Source organism: Drosophila persimilis, unplaced genomic scaffold (assembly GCF_003286085.1).
Source record: "Drosophila persimilis strain 14011-0111.01,24,50 unplaced genomic scaffold, DperRS2 tig00000824-arrow-arrow-pilon, whole genome shotgun sequence".
Lineage (NCBI taxonomy): Eukaryota > Metazoa > Arthropoda > Insecta > Diptera > Drosophilidae > Drosophila > Drosophila persimilis.
The window spans coordinates 191218-212256 of record NW_020825358.1 but is presented as its reverse complement, the minus strand read 5'-3'; the positions used below and the strand labels follow the sequence as shown (position 1 = coordinate 212256).

General features: G+C 50.6%; 2 protein-coding genes across 2 annotated transcripts in view; one reads left to right on the top strand and one right to left on the bottom strand.

Moving 5' to 3' along the window:
• Positions 1-21039, bottom strand: part of LOC6600251 — a 53198-nt gene that overhangs the window by 31312 nt on the left and 847 nt on the right. The gene's annotated exons all lie outside the window — the stretch shown is intronic.
• LOC6600254 (venom allergen 3) lies at positions 1149-2263 on the top strand. Its single transcript, XM_026993240.1, has 3 exons — positions 1149-1370; positions 1432-1850; positions 1933-2263. The coding sequence occupies exons 1-3, from the start codon at positions 1149-1151 to the stop codon at positions 2156-2158; spliced, it is 867 nt and encodes a 288-aa protein (XP_026849041.1). The 3' UTR covers positions 2159-2263.

Sequence of the window (21039 nt, the reverse complement as noted above, 5' to 3'; positions counted from 1 at the left end):
CGCGTGTCGGCCACATCTGGGAAGTCGTCCCGATCCGGCCAGAGGCTGGCCCCTCGTCTGCTCTTTAATGCATGGCCCCGGTCTCGTGGACTGCTCTCCGGAAAAACAATAAATCACAAAAAATGTTGCTCTTTTGCATTAAAATTTACAACCTACTAAACAAGACAGACGTCCGTACGGCGGACTCGGGACTCGGGACTCGGGACTCCGGACTCTGGAGTTTCCCCACTTGACATGTGCACGCGCGCGGGCCCTAGTCCCCGATACTTGCCCCGATATATGGCATGAATAATTATGCATAATTCAGGCATTCATCTTTCGGATCTAGACCAAAGCGAGCAAAGGCGAGGGCTTAAACGAGCAGCAGCAGAGCCGCCAGCAGAGCACCAGCGGCAGCTGTAATTAAGTTCTGTTCGACTGGATTCGGTGTATTCCCGGGCCAATTATGAGCCACGTATCGCCCACGTACGCGCACACGCAAATCAGGAGGAGCCCCAGTTGTCAGGCAATTAGCAGCCAAGGAGGAGAGGTCTCAGCTGGCCAGCGTCTTGGCCGTAATCAATTGAGCGGTATTGAGTTATTAGGCTTTTCAAGTCCGTTTGTGGGGGCCGAGTCCCATGAAATGCCACTTAATGTGGCCTAATGCGAATGCCATTGACAGCCAGACAGCCAGCCAGCCAGCCATCCATCCGGCGTGGGGGTGAGAGTGAGTCAGCGTGCTGAGGGCACTCAGCTGTTAAACGCGACAGCGACAATGATGATGACAGCCATTTTTGGTAGCAGACTGCCGGGCTGCCGGGCTGCCAGGCAGCCACAACTTTCGTGGCCAATTTTGTGGCCAACTGAGTAGATAAACAAATGGGAGGTGGAAGGGTGGTGGAAGGGGGGGAAAGCACAGCGGCTGGCTCTGCAATATCACCGACAATTAGGGGCTTGCATTGAGGCATTCGCCAAGCATTGTACATCTGTTCAATGCCACGCGAGAGAAAGAATTTTGGATTAGCGACTAGCGACTAGCGATTTTGGGGCAAACCAACTGCCAGCTGTTCTAGAGGAATTCCACGGCCGTGCCGTCCATTCTACCTGTGCCTTCGCTCGTTTATAAGGGAGCCCCGTTCAGGGCTCTGCAGCACAGTCCAGCATCGACCATGAACCGACTATTTCCGCTACTCAGCCTGACGGCTGCCCTTCTTCTGGCCGCCGATGCCCAGCAGGCGCAGCCCGGGTCTCTGCCCGGGTCCCTGCCCGGAGCAGCAGCAGCGGGAAACAATCAGATCCTGGCGCTGCCCACAGGACCCGAGAATCCGTACTGCAAGCCGCAGATGTGTGCGCGCGGCAGGAGGCATGTGGCCTGCGAGAAGTACACCACGGTGAGTGGCCGGGGGAGCATTAATTCCGGTGGAGAACTGAATACAAATCCACCCCCCACAGCCCTATCACAGATCCTGCCTGACGGCGGAGCCCAAGATGGTGAACCTTACCGTCCACGCGGACCTGATCCTCCGGCTGCACAACGAGCAGCGCCAGCGGGTGGCCAGCGGGAAGAACTCCTCGCTGCCGCGCTCCGCCCGCATGGTGGTGATGCAGTGGAGCGAGGAGCTGGCCACGCTGGCCGGCTACAATGCGCGCATGTGCCAGGCCAAGCACGACGACTGCCGCAACACGCAGAACTTCACCCGCTCCGGCCAGAACATCATTGTGTTCAACATGACGCACCGCGTCGAGGATGAGCTGCTCGAGCGGCTGTATCCGGAGCTGCTCGGCATCGGGGTGCGCACTTGGTGGGGCGAGCACGCCAACATGACCGCAGCGGATATGGAGCACTATCCGTGCGACCCGAAGCGGCAGCAGTAAGTGGACCTCTGCCCTCTGGCCTGTGCCCTCTGGCCTCTCGCCTCTTGCCTCATGCCTCCTTTCCGATATTTCCGACAGACTCCACCGACACTTTGCGGTCATGGCCATGGAGAGCAACTCGCATGTGGGCTGCGCTGGCGACCGGTATGTGACCAAGGGCCTGACCCACTTCAAGCTGACCTGCAACTACGCCAGGGATCCGGTGTGCGGCCAGCCGATCTATCGCATCCGCACCGAAGGCTGCCTCACGGGCCGCAACAAGCAGTACCCCGCCCTGTGCTCCACGAACGAGGTCTTCACTTGAATCCATACCATCCCTGCCATCCGTGCCATCCGGGCGGCGTTCCATGTTTATCTGACAAATAATCGTTAACTCCCTCTACCAATAAATATCCGCAGCGTAACAACACACCTTTTGTCCCATTGCCAGTTACCATTTCCCCGCCCCCGCCCCCCCTCTCCCCACACCCCTCTCCCATTTGCCAATCCCGAATGCGTTATGGCGGAGAGCTATGGAGCTATGGCGCTGTGGTGCATGCACAAATTCAAGCGGGGCCCACGCTCCATCAAAATGGAATTTCTGCAAATTTCCTGTCCCCGAGGCTCCGATGGCGGGACAGGAAGCGTTGATGGCAGAGCAATTACCTGCACAAAAGCGGGGGCCAGGACAGGGCCAGGCCAGGCCAGGACACAAAGAACTGAACCCCCGCGGGAGGGCCATTCCTCAACCAATATTTATCCGCGACACAGCGGATCCTCTTCCAATAGCAAAATTATGCATTGCATAGAGCAAACCCCCTTCATTAGTGGATCTCCGTTTCCGCAGCTCTGCAAATTGGCAGGAGTGTAAACGAGTTGATTAGGGGATGTCTCCGACTCCAGCTCCAGCTCCAGCTCCATCTACGGCACTCCGGTCTAAGCTCATTTAATTTAATTTTATTTCTCCATAAACTTGATGGCTTGTTTCGGATTGCTACGAGTATTTAATGCCCCATCGAGTGTCGTTTGGGTCATTAACCGGCACTGGATGTGGGAGTTGTAGTCGAGCTTCCAATGCACTGCCTTCCGCCCCGTCCGCCCCATCCGCCCCATCCGCACCTCTTCGAGTGGCAGCCGTTGGTGTACAATAACATAAAAACTAACTATCACTGGAGGCGGTGAAGGAGGAGGAGCATTTGTCGAGGGGTTAAGCGGAATCCAGGAGAGCGAACACATGTTTTCTTAACGCGATTCTGGATGTCGGATGCTCGATGCTGGAGGTGCTGCCACACAGGACAGCTGATGCGAGATAGTTAATTAAAACGTGGGAGCTTGACCCCACCCCCCCCCACACAGCCAGCAGAATGATGTTCATTAGCACCCCCCGGCCACCGCCCAACAATCACAGGTTTCTCCACTCTCTCTATCCCATATTGCATGCCACTGAAAAGCAATCCGATTAGCACTCTCTCTGTCTCTGCTGCGTCTGTATGGCATTTCCCATTCCATTATTTTATGCGACTTCATTTGATTGAAATGCATGAGACTGTGTGCGATGGCGAATCGGGGGGGGATCGAAGGAGACCGGGGAAATCGGGGAAATCGGGGAAATCGACTTTGGCCCTGGACTCGGCAGCAGCTTGGATTTCATTTAACCGGCCACCAAGTGGAGGCGATGCCCCTCCACCCAAGTGCCTATCTATCCTATCCTAGTGCCCCTCCCCCCCGCCACCCAACCCCGGGGGAGCTCTCCACTCTCCCCATTCGCATGTCTGACACCTGGCGAGCAAAAAACTAAAAGTCGCCACTTCCGCAGCACATAAATTTGAAGCGCTGCTCGTTTTTAAGGTTTCCTGTAACCCAAAAAAAATGCAACAAGCGGGCTAAAACACAAGAAAAAACCCAAAAAAAAAACCAAAAAAAAAAAAACTATATACATCCAGACGGTGTCCCTGGCGCTATTTTTCTGGTTTTACTTTTTGGTCGTTTTCCTCTCGCATTGCATGCCAAATTGTTCATGTAGTTTGCAGTTTTTGTTTTGCCACAATTTGTTTTGCTTTGGTTCACCGTTCAACGTCCAACTCCGCGTTCCACGCTCTCCTTTTCCGCTCTCCATTTTCCGTTTGTTTTCACTTGAACTTAAAGCCTTTTCCCTTTTCCCTTTTCGGGGGCTGAAGAACAACTCTGGCAACAATTTATCAATGCAAACATATGGAGAGACCCCCTCTCCAGGCAGGGAGGATCTAGAGCAAATGTTTGCCTCCACGGTGAATGCATCATCGACCTCCCCGCCCATAAATATCTATTAAAGCCTTTCAAGTCCACAGATGCAAGTGAAGATTTACGGTCTCTGAAAGGGTCGGTGGGAAGGGGGAAGGGGGGCGGGGGCGGGGCGACCTTCTGATAATGGTGCATTAGCGTGCAAAGCGTTTTCGATGCACTTCTTTCTTTCAGTGGAGCTGCCAGACAGACAGTTCTCATTGAGCGCCAGGGTATATCTTATTCGTGCACTCCCCAGATACACACACGCGTACATACCTCTGTGCGCAATGATCGTGGAGATCTTGGAGACTGCTCCAATTTCCTGCAGACAATCCCCGAGTAGTGGGTATCTTTCAGTCGGATTTTCCTAATTACTTTCGGGACTTTCTCTCGCTTTCTCTTCGCTCATCGCTTATATCCAAAGTCATTATCATTGTCAGCACGTAAAGGTTCTGCTCGCATGTTCGATTTATGTGCGAGTATGTGTGTTCAGGCTCTCGCGGTTCCTCTTTGCATTTCTCAATCCCAAAAGGTAGATGCCGACTCTGCTTTTTGTATGCCCCAGGTAGTATGCTACAAGGTAGAAGAGAGTCCTTTAGACTGGAGGCACCATGGACGATTGGCATAAAGATGGGCATGTGGCCACTGGCAGGATCTGTCGTCCACAAATGGAACTTGGAGGAATTTACATTGGAAAACGAACGTTTCCTGGATTGATTCTGGCAATCTGGCAGGCAATAATTAATAATAATTAATATTCATAATTAAAATTAATATTAATTAAAAAATTAAAATGTATTTGAACAAAAAATATTTACACAAAATTAAATTTTTAATTTAAATACTTTTAATTCATTTTAAAAACTTTAATTTTTAAAATTTATTTACATAAAAAAAAAACACAAATATAATCGCATGATTTTTATTTTCTCATGGCTTTTTACGTAATATATTATAATATATATATGTATATATATCCTGTACATCTATCACCTTTTAACCCAGCCTTCGAAACGATCGATGCCAGGGTGCCAGGGTATCCGAAATCCATGCTGCCCCTGGCCGCTGCCGCTGGCCACTTGCAAACTTATTTTCATTTTTATTACCTCCAACATCCCGTATCCCGTATCCCGTTCTGGTAATGGAGCACGGTTTACGTTTATTAGCATACTTCTCGGCGAACTGGCTTTAGCCTCCATCCGCTCTCTCCCTCTCCCTCCGCTCTCTCTCCGCTCTCTCCGCTCTTGGCCTTGGCTCAAGGTGCGTTTAATGGCGGACATCTAGCTGCCTTTTTGCCCGGGCACTTTATGACTTCATTAGGAAGCCATTTACGAGTATGTGCTTCAGATGTGGCACCAGTCCCACGCCCCACCTCCACCTCCAGCCCCCCGCCGTGTCCGCGCCCGTGGTCTTGCCCCGCTTTATGGCATCGAACTGAAGGCCAATTGATTTGATATAGAAGATGGAAACAAAAGACGCCAGTGGAGTGTGGAGCGGAGTGTGCCCCGGAGCTAAAATCTAATGAAATTTATGCAGGCGCTGCATTGCGGCTAAACATGAATGGGAAGCCCCGCCGAACACTCGCACTCACACTCGCACTCGCACTCTCTCTCACACCTCGACAACTTCCACCTGCCATGTTGTTGCCAGCACTTTACAATGTGTGTGTGTGTGTGTGTGTGTGTGTCTATGGCTGACCTAGTTCCTTGGGAGGGGCAGGCTGTCGGGTTGGATTTTTATGAACACTCTGGGAACGGGCCTTTTGTCTCGGCTCTTGGCTAAAACCCCACACATCGATGGCCAGCTGGAGCCAGTTTGGCGACCTGTTTCCCCATTCTCCATTCTCCATCGTCGTTCGAGTCGAGTCGAGTCGAGCATGTGGAAGTAACAGTTTAGCGCTTAAACATGCCCCAAGTTGCACTGCCCCATGCCCCATGCCGCATGCCCCATGCCCCATTCCCCAAGCCATGGTCGAGTAGTGTGCGCTTTTCACTTAGCCGCAAAAACTAAATTCGTGCATATTTCTTGGCCAAAGTAAAAGTTTCTCGCAACAAATACAATTTGTGCTCAGTTTTAAAAACAAACAACTTAAAGTGCTCTCCCACGGACGGGCTCCGGCCGAAAGGATGAGCATCCTGATACAAGGTGTCAGTTGCTTGCCGGCTCCGGGACGGGGACGTGGACGGGGCCGGGTCCGGGTCTGTGTCTGTGCCTGAAAAGGAAGGAAGCTTTTCCAAAAATGCCAAATGATAAATGCATTTTTAATGGAGCACCCGAGACACGCCGCAAAATGGGAAGGCGCTTCCACAGCTTCCAAAACGCGAACGCTCTATGGCTTAGGGGATGGCTGGGGCATAAATGAGAACACCCTCCTCCTCCTCCCCCCACCTCTCGCACGCCGTAGAGCTTTCGGTTAAACGGATGATTAAGCCAGTGTTGGGGCTCCTGTGAGCCCCGGCGAATACTTGTTTCAATTAACCGAAGAACCGCCAAACGAACAAATTGCTAAGCGCCACCGCCACCGCCACCGCCCCCCCCTACTCCTGGATAAACAAATTCTCGGCACGTGTGTGTTAATAAATGGCCGGGAGTTTAACCTTTCGCCCCGGCCAAATGGGCAATTGTTTAAGCTTTTATTTGTGCAATCAGCCTGTAATGCAATGCAATCGCTTTCGCCTCGCATTCCTGATCGGCAGCTCAATTTAATCAATATTCCAAACACAAAGGCAGCGGACGGGCACAAAAAACAAGAACAGCAAACTGTTTCCAATCCAAAATTGTGGCTAAAACCTAAACTAAATGGAAAACATGGGTCGAAAAGGGAGCGTGCGGGCGGGCAGAGTGGAGAGTGGAGAGTGGAGCGTGGAACCTGAAACGTGGTCGACTAAAAGCATGCCACACAAATTGAAAATAAATGCTGCCGAAACAAACAAAAAAAAAAACGCCTCGCTGACCATTTTAATTTACTAAGTTTTGATGATGCATAGAAAAAAGCATACACCCCAACGGAAGGGCAGGGCACGGCAGGGGAGGGGAGGGGAGGGCATGGCACGCACACACCAAACAGATAGATATAAATATTGTTTTTGGATACATACAATTTACACAGAGCAACAAGGAAAAGCAGATGGAGATGGGACGGTGGCCACGCAGGGAGGATAAGAAAACGATAACCAGCAAGCAGTGCAGCGGCCAGAAGCAGGCGGGAAACAGCTGCTCGACTATCACGGAACACTCACGAAATGGAGTTGGTGGGATTTTCGGCCCCAGGCCCGAGTCCCAGTGCCATCTCTAGAAGTTGGAGCGAGGAGCCTTGCAAGAGTCGAGGAGTGAACATGAAAAATGGCTTGTGTGTGGGGCTCTCGTGTGTGGAGGATGGAGGATGGAGGATTTGCCTTAGATAGTTATTGATATCTGGTGCGGTCAGCTGCATGGCCAGGCACCTGCAAGCAATCAATTCATAATGCTGGCGAAAACAGCAGCACAAATGGTTATTCAATGGCCGGGCCAGAGCAGAGGGCGAGAGCAGGGCCATCAACTGGAAAGTGTTGGCGTAGAACGAAGGCCACAGGATAAACGAGCTGTTGATGGCCAGCCGTAAGATGCTGCAGGGAATTTGATAGAAAACGACCCACAATCCGATTGGCTGGCCAAAAACCGAAAGCACTTCCAATCGCAATCGAAACGGAGCTCGAATGATGATTACAGCCTTCAAAGTAAACAGCAATTCGGAACTAAGACAGATTATCCCCCGCCCTAATCCACCGCCTAATTACCATTCTAATACGGTCAATATCTGGCGATAATTGGCAACTGGTTTTTGGCCAGAAGTAGGTGGAATGCAGGCACGGCTCCTGCCTTCCGGGTGGAGTTTGGCCGGGTTCAACTTTTAATCAGCTTGTTGGCCAAAGATACAGAATCGCGGAATACTTGAAAAGTTTAATTGAAAAAGCAGAAGAGAGAGAGAAATTTAATATATTTTTTTCGCCCAGTCCACACGCAGTGATAGCAGTTTTTTCCTCCTCTCCTCTCGTTTCGCTCCACTCCGCTGGGGAGGAAACTTTTCCTTTGTTCTTCTCCCATTACTTGGCCGGCAATTATGCATTTTTTACTGCTGCTCTCCCTCTCCCCCCTCCCTCTCTCTCTCTCTCTGTTTGATTATTGCTCATTTTGCAGGGCCAAAGAACAATTTATTAATATCTCTCCCTCTCTCTCTCTCTCTTTCTCTCTGTGTCGTCTGTCTCGCAGCTATTGAGTTTTTCCCCATTTAAATGGAAAATGCCAATGGAAATGTAGTTTTTTAATTGCATTCGGGGCAAATAGCCAGCAGGGTTCGAGGTTCGAGTTTCGAGAGCGAATTGCTCTTAACAAAATATTTGAAATGAGTCCTGGCATCGCCCGAGAAAGGGATAGAAGGTGTCGTCGAGTAGGTGCAACAATGGTTGCCACACAAAGGCTTTGCGGCAGGCTGCAGCAGGCCCCCGTCCCCTTCCCTCTGCCACTCTTGAGGGCATTCCCTCCACTGCATTGTTGCAGCTTCTCAAACAAAGACAAAGGCCGGCTAATGTGTTGCACTGTCTTTGCTTCTTTGCGGCGGCGCTGCGGCTCCCGATTTCCCCAGGACCCGCACAATGGGCCGCAACTGCAATAAGGAAGCGACGCGGCGATTGTGTTCTATATTTAGGCAGCGGCACGCCCCATTATCTCGGGGCTGGCTGGGCCATTGTTTATGCCACGCGCGTTGATTCAATAAATTGCACTGCACGTGGAGTCTGTAGTCCGTAGTCCGTAGTCCGTAGTCCGTAGTCCGTAGTCCTCTGTAGCCCGTTGTCTGTGCCCTGGCACTAGGTCACAGCAGAAGGGGAGCACTTTGAGGCCACACCAACGATCCACAGATACCCTGCCAGCCCCGCTAATATGGCGTACATCATAATTGATTGGCTTTGGCCTCTCGCCTATCGCCTGATTAGCAAATCGCTTGAACATTAAGTATATTCAGATAATTTGTTCCCCCGCAGATTATCCCATAAGGAGTTGGCTCTACAGATTCCCTTCTAGCAGGTTACATCTCTCGTCTGGGACTGTCGCTGTCCCCGTCGCTGTCTTGTGGCCAAGCAGGAAGAGAGACAGAAAGCGCAGGACCAAGGAGACCAAGGAGACCAAGGAGACGGTATAAAATGAGGTTAACTCGTGCACTTAACGGCAACTCGAGCGCGCCTCGAGGACGAGGACAACATTATAAATCCTTGGCAGGCATTTGCAAGTGGCAGTCGCAACTTGTATCCAGTAGATTGTCTGCCCCCAATCCCAGTTGCGTCCCCTGCTCCCCCTCTCTTGTCCCCTTTTCTAAGCGCATTACCCCACAGACTGTGGGGCTGTGGGTTCTTCTTCCTTCTTCCTTTTTTTTCGGGGGAACGTGGCTCACACACACAAACACACAACTCAATTTAGTCAGTTTTTAATGAGCAAATGCTGCAACACATCCAGATCTTGCCTCCACCCCCCCCTCCCCCCTCACGCCACCCCCCTTTCGAGCAGGCCATGGCCCATTTGCATTAGGTAAGCGTTTATGAGTCTGGCAGGAGTCTCCAGTGCACTGCTCCTGGGCCAGTCAGTCGATGGCCCTATGGCTTACTCAAAGGAATTTTCCTCGATGCCTGTCATGTCATTTATTACCGCCAGCTCTCCCTCTCCCCCTCTACCGCCACCATCGACCCCTCCATTCAACCCCCTTCCGGTTTCGCCTCGTTGCCTTCCGTTTTGTTCAATCGTTAGACATTTCCGTTGCGCTGTCCCTTTTTAGTGCGAGGCTCGTCCCGTCCTTTGTGTATTCTGTCTATCCTGGGACACTGTCCCGCCCTGTCCTGCTCTGTCCTGTTCCGTTCCGTTCCGTTCCCGCTCAATGCTATCCAGTTATGTCGTGCACTGTACTCGTACTCGCCACAGCGCTGCTTTGTTGTTTGTGTAATCGCATAAAGATGGCTCAATAACAACATGAGGGGGACCTTCTGCTCCTGCTCCTGCTGCTCCTGCGGCTCCTCCTGCTCCTCCTGCTCCTCCTGCTCCTGCGAGGAAGCCCTTTTGGGCTGTGCCAGCAATTTGTGGGTCAAATTGAATTTGTTCGAGTATTGTGCCCGAGCAGCGCAAAATTGATTGAAACATTTGCGTGAATTTATGTCCTTGAAACGATTGGCCCGGCCGCATCTTTGAGCCAGAGTCGAGCCGTCGTCATTCCTCTCCATTCACTGCCATTCCATTCCCATCTGTCCAGCTCGGTTTGCCTGGTCCTTGCATTATTTATGGGATTAGTGGCCTCAGACCATTGGCCATTGGCCATTGGCCGTCCGGCAACGCTGCGTCCGTCCCACGTGCCACGGCCGAACCTTATTTTGGCCTCAAAACTGATTAGGTTCAATGAAATTTTCCCCGTCTCTGCGGCCTTTGCGGCCTCTGCTCTCTCTGTCGCTGTCTCCTGTCTCCAGTCTCCACTCTCTGTCTCTGTCTCTGTCTCTGTCTCTGTGGGGCCATTTTCCGTTTGGCCTGTCTTTCGTTTCCACCGGCCGGCTTCATCTATTTTTCATGCCTGCTGCCCGCCCAGGAAAATAAAACAAATTTGCACTTTAGTATACGCCACTGTTGACCTTGAGTTCAAAACTCAGGCGCTCACACACACACACACAGACATGCATACGGACCATGTTCCCGTCTACTGGGCTGTCAGGGCAACAAGTTGTCTTGTGTGCGCCTGGAAATCTGGCCAACAGACTGCACACACGACCGACAACGTGGCTGTGCAAATTCCACACTGGACAACAAAGTCGTGATTAGTGGGAGGACCTCAGAGGGTACAAATTGAACAGGCCCATGCCCCGACGAGCAACGGGACCGACCAGAGTGAGCCGAGCCCATGCGCGCCTAATCCAAGCCGGCAGAGGATCAGCAGCAGCGAGGCAGAGACGCAACAGCAGAGCCCCGAAGAGCGGTCCGAACCAAAGCGAAGCCGAGCTGCAGAAGCAAAGAGATGCCGACAGAGGGGCCTAGCATGTACCCATGTTAGGCGGGCAGAGGCCGGCACGAAGTCAAGCGGGCAGAGGCCGACCCGAAGCCAAGCAGAGACTGTGAGATCGACGGCAAGCGGGCAGAGGCCAACCCGAAGTCAAGCAGAGACAGAGGCAGGCAGAGGCCGACCCGAAGCCAAGCAGAGACTGTGAGATCGACGGCAAGCGGGCAGAGGCCAACCCGAAGTCAAGCAGAGACAGAGGCAGGCAGAGGCCAACCCGAAGCCAAGCAGAGACTGTGAGATCGACGGCAAGCGGGCAGAGGCCAACCCGAAGTCAAGCAGAGACAGAGGCAGGCAGAGGCCAACCCGAAGCCAAGCAGAGACTGTGAGATCGACGGCAAGCGGGCATAGGCCAACCCGAAGCCAATCGGAGACAGAGAGATCGACGGCAAGCGGGCAGCGGCCGACCCGAGGCCCAACGAAGTTCTGTTGCCAGAAGGAAGGCAGACTCGGCAGAGACTCGGCGATCTCCTTGGCATCCCCGCACCCAACTTTTGTTGCACACTGTCGGCGTGTAATGAAGCCAATGTCATGCCTCGGCGTGTGCACGAGAATATATGTACATGTATATATTTTTTATTTAAAATATGACGCTTTGGATTCTTTCCGCCACCGTGCTTGCCAAATAACACCAGAGGCGGGCCAGACAGGCGGGGGCTGTACAGGTTATTTAGGCGCGCTGGCAAATAGTTTAATTTCTTTGAGTGCCCAGCGTGGCGTATGCGTAATGGTTGCAGCGCGCCAGCACGACAGCACGACAGCAGGGCCGACGCCTGGAAGTAGGCTGCAACAAAATTTCAATTACAAAATGTCAGACAAGCCGCAGATACAATGTAGGAGGCAGAGAAGGCACTTGTGTTGGGCTTATCAAGATGTTCGCTGCTGCTGCTGCTGCTGCTGCTGCTGCTGCTGCTGCCATGCATGGGCTGTACTTCAATGTGTGTGTGTGTGTGTGTGTTATCATTGGCATTGTAAAACAAGTCGCTTAACACACAAACAGATACACAATACAAAACAGACACAAAACAGAAACACACAACAGACAACAGACACAGATACAGATACAGATACACATATGAGATACACGGCGTATGAATGCATGGGAAAGAAGTTAAATTTGAAGCTTTTGTTGGCAGTCGTAAAACAATGCCTTGCAAGTGTATCCCGTCTCTGTGTCTGTGTCTGTGTTTGCTTTGTGCGTGTGCGTGTGCGTGTGTGCGTGTGTATCTTGTATCTTTTTGTTTAGCTCAAGTCAATTGTTCTGCATGTGTCGCACTTTCTCTTTGTGTCTGTGTAAGTCTTTATTTGCATGTTATCTGTGCCCATTTGGCCCCAGAGGCACACCCTCTGCTCCGTTGTGCTGCCGCGTTGCCACGTTGTCGTGTTGCCGTGTTGCCGTGTGGCCGTGTGGCCGTGTTGCTGCTGCTGTTGCTGCTGTCACTTGTCTGCCTATTGCACCCTGATTGTTTGCATAAATTAGCATAATTAACCAAGGCTACAGATGAGATACTCTCACTCCTTTGGGCTGGCCTGAAGAGAGAAATCAAATCAAAGTTCTGCCCCAGAATATTCCATCTCCATGGAGAGCATATCGGATCCATATAGACTGGGAAACTGGGGAACTGGGGAACTGCAGGGCAGAATTTTAAAGGAACTGCTGCATAATTCTGCTTTGAATTTGGAAATAAACGCCGCTTCCTAGTGCCTTGTGAGCCTCCTTTGTGTCATAATTACACAAAACTCAACCAAAAAGTGGTTCAAATATTCCCGGTGTTCCAGTAGAAATGTCTTCGACTTCAGTTCCCATTTCATGAGCCAGGCACCAGGACAAGGACCAGGCTGTCGAAGAAATTGCGTAAATTTCTGCGTTTCTTTTTCGTTTTCCTCAATCGCGACCTTTGCGCGTGTCCAGTCGTGCACGAAAAACAGGGACAGCCGGACAGCTGGACAGCCGGACGGACCGGCCAGAGGGCCAGAGGTAAAGTGTTATATAATGGGAGAAAGATGGGGCCCCGCCAGGCCGGCACAATGCGGCGTATACGCAATATCGGCAGGCGATGGCGATGGCGATGGCCATCGTCGCTGTTGTCGCCTTGTTAGCTCGCTGTTGGCCATTCGTTTCCATTTTTTGTATGCATTGCTGGTTGCCATTATTTGGCTTTAATTGCTGCATGCAACCCATGCCGAATGCCGAATGCCGCATGCCCCAAGCCTCCATTCTGGTCTACGTGCCTTAATTAAAATACAATACAAAGAGCAGGCAAAGGCAGAGGCAGTGGCAGTGGCAGCGGCAGTGGCAGCGGCAGTGGCAGAGCACAAGAAAATGTTCAAGTGATAAGTTGACGGCTTAAATTCCATAACTTGCGAATGAGCAGTACTTTTATTTCGTCGTCGGAGGGGGGGCTCTGGGCTGCTTTGTCTTTGCCATAATTACGCAAATTAACTGTGAATAAAAATACATTCATTGCGTGTGCCAATCAAAAGGCAACTTGTTAAGTGCCGCAAATGAATATCGGGGCACATAAGAGCCCATAATTCCATTCCATCCCCGAGGAACTTATTTATGCGCACATGAATGGCTCGAACCGACTCCGGGTCCGACTTCGACTCCGACTGTGGACCTGGCCCTGGCCCTCGCATTCGTAATTGGCTCACCTTTAATTTGACGGCGGGGGCTGGCGGGGGCTGGCGGGGGCTGGCGAGGGTGGAGTGTAATAAATAAATTAACATAAAACAAACACAAATTAATGAATGAATAAATGATTGCCAAGGAGCGAGAGCCGGGCGCAGCCGTCAGCTGGAGGCGCCGGCCGTGCCGTGGGTGCAATCGAATAAATATTATATTTATATACATATACATATATATATTTCTATATAAATGGCAACTGTCGATCAACGTCAATTAGTTGGCAAATGGCTAAGGCAATTTCACAGCATTTTGTTTGTTCTTTCAGATGTTTCTCGACTGCCAACAAATCCCATTCTGGCCAAATGTAAATTGTAAGCAAATCAATCAGGCATCAGCAAGAGCAACAGCTGTTCATGATTTATTCAGACGAAGAGACACAGAGGCACAGGGACACGGGGACCGAGAGACCCGGGACCCAGTACCCCGAGAGGGGGCAAAGGTAATAAAACATTTCAAAATTTTAATAATATACAAAGGTTGTTGTCAGTCCGTCGAATTGATTTCTCTCTTGAATTCTCATTTAATGTCCTATCGTTTCCGTTCACTTATTTATGCGACACAACGTCAAAAGAATGGCCGAATAATTGACGAAGTGCTCACGATGGTGCTCCAAGGGAAGTCGTTTTTCCTGGAGGACTTCTATGAGCATGTGGCCACGTCCCCCCACTCAAAGATTGATCGACTCGGAAAGTTTTTGGCAAAGTTACGGCCTTGGAGGTGTCCGCATCGGCAACGATTTGAGCCATCGGGTTGTACATTTTAATTAAACACAATTTGTGTCAAATTTGAACAAGAGTATATTGCATAATTAACGACACTCCCCCCCCCCCCCCCCCCCCCCCCCTAACCCTAGCCCACCAATAAATAAAAGTTACATCCCCAACGGAAATAATTAACACGGAAGCAAAAGGAAAATAACTTTGCAAGCACTTTTCTGGCCATTCGTCCAGAGACGATGATGATTGAGAGACGATAATGGGGGATGGGGGATGGGGGGGTGGGCCCTTTGTCAGCAATTTCCCCTGCCAAAGGTGAATGAACCTCCGGCAACGCAGGTAATCCTCTCCAGCCACATGTGGAATAGAGAAGCGTTTCTCGGCCGAGTCTTAGCGGCGTGCAGGTCCTGTCGGGGACATCTGTCGCTTTTCGTATTGTAAATTGCGGCTCATATATTTCAATGGCTTCAATGGGGGCAGGGGGGCAGGGGGCAGGGGGCAGGGGGCAGGGGGCTGGGGACCGCAGTGTCCGGGCCACGAGTAATGTGCAATTAAAGTAGTTTTAATTTATTATTTGCCATTGATCAGCAAACTTCGGTGGCATAAATCATTCGCAAACTGCCCCGTTTTTCTGCCCTGCATTTATGTGCTGTTATATTTTATTTAAATGCTGACAGCACACATTAATGCGAGTGCGACTTGCGGGGGGGTGGGGGAGGGGGGAACTTTCGCAACCCTTTGGCTGGAATTTGTATTCTTTCTGCCATGCATCTGGGTTTTGTTGTGCTGCCAAAGGGTATCCCTGCACTCCCCCCTGCCCCCCTGCCCCCCTGCCCAGCACCCGGATGCTGGCACTCATTAATTCGGTTGTCGCTATATTCGATTAATTACGCCCTCCGCCCTCCGCCCTGCGCCCTCTCGAATGGCAGGTAAAATGAGTTATGCTCCGGCGAAAGCGGCAGCAGCCACAAATTATGTTTACGGGAATTTACCAGAGAGCCGGGATCCAGGGCAAAGCCGGGCTAGTGGGTCGCGAGTGGGGGCGGGGGGGCTGGGGGATGTCTCGTCTCATCAGGCTTGTAATTATATATTTTTTAATAAGCAGTTAGCATAACGAGGACATCGCCGACTAATCGCCGCTTAGCATCTTGGCTTACAAAGTTAAATGGCGTTTCGTTGGCTTCTCTTTTATTTTCTTGCATTTAATAACTTAATGCAGAGGCACACACACACGTGTGGGGGGGTCGGTGTTAGGGGGGGGAAAGAACAAATTCCGTTTCTGGCCGTTGTTGACGGTTGGCGTTGCGTTAGCCAGGTCTAAACGAATTTAATAAGCTTAATGCGTCTGCCAGGAACTTAGATGAATTCCCCAAGATATGCTGGGCACACCCTCAAGATACACACACACTCTATCTATCTATCCCTCTCTAGCACAGAAGTGACTTGTGCGCCCAGAAAATGCAATTAATTATAATTTTTAATTAGCTCAGCAGCAGCTACAGCGCGCCAGGGGGTGGGGAGGGGGCGGGTGGTGGAGGTGGTGGAGGTGGGTCAGAGGTGAAACGGAACTTGTGCACAATAATAAAAGAAGGGGTGGGGGGGGGGGGGGGGGGAAAGCGAAGAAAATTCTATTCCATATTGCCGACGCATGACGCGCCTCGACACGCGATTAATAAAAGGGGCCAACCGTCGAGTCAAGTGTGCCGCCCGATGGGGCACGGGGGGCACGGTGGAGCGGGCGGCGACCTCTCCCGGCGACAGTAAGTGAAAGGTATTTAGTCACGCGGAAAGAAATGTTTACTTTTATTAGACCCGAACCAGGGGGCGACCAGGGAGCCCTGCACTGGACGAACGTCCAGCAGAATGGAGGATCTCCTTGGGACCGTCGCCCACATCGATGGGGTATTTTCTGGCAGTGTAGCAGCAGAACCTACAGGAGAGCGGCCCTACATGCTCCGGCAAGCTGAATGTGGATTAGCCACGCCCCCTAGTCAATGTGTTGTTTACGTGCGAATGTGAAATTCTCATTTATATTTCGTTGTTGCCCCAGCCCCAGCCCCAGCCCCAGCCCCAGCCCCAGCCCCAGCCCGTCCCAGAAAAGGATGATGAAAGCAAAACATGGCCAGAGGGGCTGGGGCTGGGGCTGGGGCAGGCCCAAACCTTTGCAATCCATCAGCCTGAATGGCTTTAAGCCGCCTTTTAGGCCGTCAGCCTGTCTGCGAATTGTCGTTAATGCCGCCACCGGCCCAGCGTCGGATCGGCTAAAGGCGCTCCAGCTTCAAGGTCGTCGGTCGCTGTCGTCTGTCGCTGAGCAGCTGCTAAGGCGCAAATTAGATTTGGGCTGAGCCAGCCGTGTGCCCTAGCCAGACAAAGCCGGCAAAACAGTGACAGATCAGGGCCAAAGGGGCCACCGGAGAAGCCACTGGTAGCCATGGCCAAGAGGAGGCGGAGGCTGTCTCGTTGTTTGTTGCTAATTAGGCAAAAAATTACATTTTAAAAAAGGCTTTCAAGCGTTAAATGGAAAAAGTTCTCTCTCGCCCCTGCCCCTGCCCCTGCCCCCTGGTTGCACTCTCGATTGCTGCCACAAGGAGGTCATCTTCTGCAGGGACAGAGGGGAGGCCAGGACCTGCCCTGGACACTGCAAAAGTGTGAATTTTGCACTTAAACGAAGGCAACATTCTATCCTCGTGGCTGACCAAAATGTGGCAGCTGCCCCCGAATTATTGATATGCAAACATTTTGTTTCTGTCATTCCCCTGGGGGCGGGGGGCGGATGGGGGGCGTGGCCTCAAACCGCGCCGTAATTTCATTTAGTTGAGTGATAAATGCAATTGCCAGCCTTCCCGCAAACATCATCAATGTTATTGGCCAAAAACAACAATTTGGGGCATGCAACAAATGCCCTTGAGCGAATTTTTTGGCCAAAATTTGTGCACTTTGCACTTTGCTACCCTGTACACGTCCAGCAGGGCAAAATGAGACAGAAACACACCCGGGTATAGGGTATAGGGTATCTCCCAGTCGGTATATTCGAATAAATCAGAGAATTTAATTTGATGTCATATCACAGCCAAACATTTGAAGCAATTATCGACACGTTTGGCATTTGGAAAACATTGAAATGTTTGCTGTCACACATGCTGTGCGTGTGTGTGTGCGAGTGTGTGTGTGTGTGTGTGTGTGTATACAAAAAATAATACATTCGAAATTTATGGCGGAAATCTTGCTTCACTAAGCCAATAAAAATTCACACAGGAAATGGATTGACAGGCCGCCAAAAAATGTCAGTGGCCCATCAAAAGGGATTCACGCCAGGCAGGGGGGACAAGGGGTGGGGGGGGACATAGGGCAGACAATGTGTGAGAATGGAGTCGGGGCTATTTGAGGCATATTTTACACGCTTTTCTACTTCGTTTACACGCACGAGGCGGAGGACCAAGCCGAGGACCAAGCCGAGGACGAGGACGAGGACGAGGACCTTGCTCTACTCAATCCATGGTGTGCCATGCATAGAGTCTCGTCTCGAGGATTCTATGGATAGTGGGGGAGTGCAAAGTATTTGATGTTTGTCTGTGTGTGTGTGTGTGTGTGTGTGTGTGTGTGTGTGTGTGTGTGTGTGTGTGTACTAGTGTGCATATAAAGTGAAAACATTTACACATGTTTGATTTATGGGTCAAGTGTGTGATAAAACTACAAAAGCAGTCGGCACACACACACACACACACACACACACAGACACTGGAGATGGCTGTCGAAACAAAGAGAGAAAGATAGAGGGGGGGTGGGTGGAGAGAGAGAGACAGCAATGGCGGAATGAAATCTGAGTAAATCATGCAAAATACAAACGAAAGATGAGAATATTTCAGCACGGCAAACGTACAGCAAAATTATGCAGTCACAAGGATGTGCGAAATGTCGCAACGCAAGGAAGGAGAAGCGCGCGAGTTTGCAATGACAAAAACAAAAAAAAGGACAAAAGGATGGGGACCCACCTTGGCCGGGCACAGTTGCCCCTCCCCCCTCAGCACCCCTCCACTGCCAGGGAATGTCCATAAAAATGTATTTCAGTTAAGTGCCCAGAAATTGGATACCGTCCAGGACCCCGGACGAGGAGTGGAGGAGGGGAGGAGTGGAGGAGACCTGGACAGAGTCCAGCTTAAATGGCATTAAATGCATGCACACAGGACGGGGTGGGAAAGGGCCAAGGGGGGGGGGGGCCCTTGGGGCTTACAAACGACGCAACGTTCATCGAATGGACAAAAAATAAATATAGTTTGAGGCTCGGAAATCTCGCATAATCCCTTGATTAAAACTGATGGGCATGCTATAATATTCCACTGTTTGTTGTGGAAGGTGGACTCTAAGCAATCCGAGGCAGAAGGCAGTGCAGGGAGTGCGGGGAGTGCGGGGAGCACTTGCAGGCCAGTAATTGCATTTGAGGTCATTTCGGGCAGGGTTTATCGGCCAAGACACTCGACAAAGTCGACAAATCCACTTAAATTGACGGCTAGCTGAGGGGCTGCAAGTGTCTGAGGACATTCAAATCAGGACAGGACTCTGCCCGGGACGAGCTCTGGCCACACAACTGGAATTGAAAAAGATTTCACAAATAAACAATTTGCATCTAAACGAAATTGGAAAAATAATTATTTACACAGCAATTTAAGTGCAACAGCAAACAACAACAAAGGACAGACGGACGGACGGACAGACGGACAGACGGACCCCGACAGTCATGCCTAATTTATGTGAACGAAATGCCAAAAATTCCATTTGAAACAAAGGCCAGGAGGCAGAAGAGCACAAATTGAAAATGACAAATTGCATTACGGGGCAGGACTAGGGCGGGGACGGGGGCGGAGAAGGATATATGTACGTGAAGAGGGAAGAAGGAAGAGGGAAGAAGGAAGAAGGAGTGGTGTTGACCACAAAACTGACAGCACAAAGTGTGCAAAAAGTGAGCAACAAATTTGTCGAGTCCTGGATATTCATTTATGAAGACAGAACCAGCCCCGGCACCAGCCCTGGCCCCGGCTCCAGCCCCGGCAAACAAACAACAATGTGGCACATAGTCAAAAGGCACAAAGGGCGCTCCACCAATCATAGAAGCAGGGACATGGGCATGGCTTTTCGGCTACACTTTCTCCATGGCAGCCAGCCGATCGACTCTCCTCTCGTAATACCCTTTTAAAAAGGGAAAACAAAACCAAAAAAAAAAAAAAACAAAAATGTGTTTACAATATACAGGAAAAACAGACAACAGGAAACCCGCTTAAACCGATTTCATAATCAAAGCCGTATTACTGCCCTAACCTCAAACCACACACACACACACACACACACACACACACACACACACACACACACACGCATGGATAGCATCCCCCTCACGCACCAGAGGAAAATTTAATTATGAGCCAGAGTACACACACAAATTGCTGTTGTTGTTGTTTTGTTTTTTTTTGTTTCCAGCGTGAAATATAATTAATTTGCTATTTTTAAAGGCCAAAAATGGTGGAAATTTGGCTGAAAAATTGGCTCCAAAATAATTTCCAAGGGAATAGCCAATCCCCACCCTCGCCCATCCCCTCCCGGTGGATCGCATGAGTAACCGCAGAAATTTCATTACATCTGTAAATAATAAAGCAAATAAATTTCGACTGCTGCCTTTTGCTGGTTACGGAGAAAAATGAGGAAAATGAGGAAATTATTCAACTCAATTATTTCTCGCTGCATGAGGGTGGGGGGAAACTGCAGCTGTTTGTGGTGATCAGGGGCAGGATGGCTCAGCAATGGCATCTATAATATATTTAGCGAGTCTGCGAGAGTCTGTTTCGGAAGTTTCAGGCCACTAAGTCGCTCTTTGAAGTCCTCCGATTGTCAAAGAGCGCTGTCATTTCTATGCTACTTAAGACCGAACCAAAGCCCACCAATCAATGCGAGATGCAGCACTGGAATGCATTTAACAACTCACTTTGCTGCCATTTAAATTGGCCATCAAAGCGGCGCCACTGGCACTCGCTTTGACAGCGTCACAAGCACGCAGCGGAGGAGAGAAAAGAGACTGCGAGAGGGACAGAGACAGAGACAGAGAGAGGTGTCTGTGACATATATGGGGGGTGGTATGGGGGTGGTATGGGGGTGGTATGGGGGGGGATCGGTAAAATAATGTACAGTATTCCATTTGGCAGCTGGAGGACAGAATTCGGCAATACCTGCCGTGGCTTTGGCCCTGCCAGACATCGCAGTCATGTCAATAAATTATGTACTGGATTTTCACACAGATACAAGTCCGCACACACGTTTACACACGCACACGTGTACACTTGTATTTGTGTGTCGGTTATTTTGCATTTGAAGCCTTAGACGCGTGATTTATGCCCAATATGAGCAAAATCATGCGAGTACTCAAAGTGCGCGAAAGCACCGGAGAAAGCAGCAGAGAAAGCAGAGAAGAACCAGGCAAATATACATAAATT

Bases quoted from the DNA above. Each gene is read 5' to 3' on its own strand.
- LOC6600254 (XM_026993240.1), top strand. From the start codon at position 1,149: ATGAACCGACTATTTCCGCTACTCAGCCTGACGGCTGCCCTTCTTCTG. The intron at 1,371-1,431 runs GTGAGTGGCCGG...CACCCCCCACAG, and splicing joins CCTGCGAGAAGTACACCACG to CCCTATCACAGATCCTGCCT. The intron at 1,851-1,932 runs GTAAGTGGACCT...TATTTCCGACAG, and splicing joins TGCGACCCGAAGCGGCAGCA to ACTCCACCGACACTTTGCGG.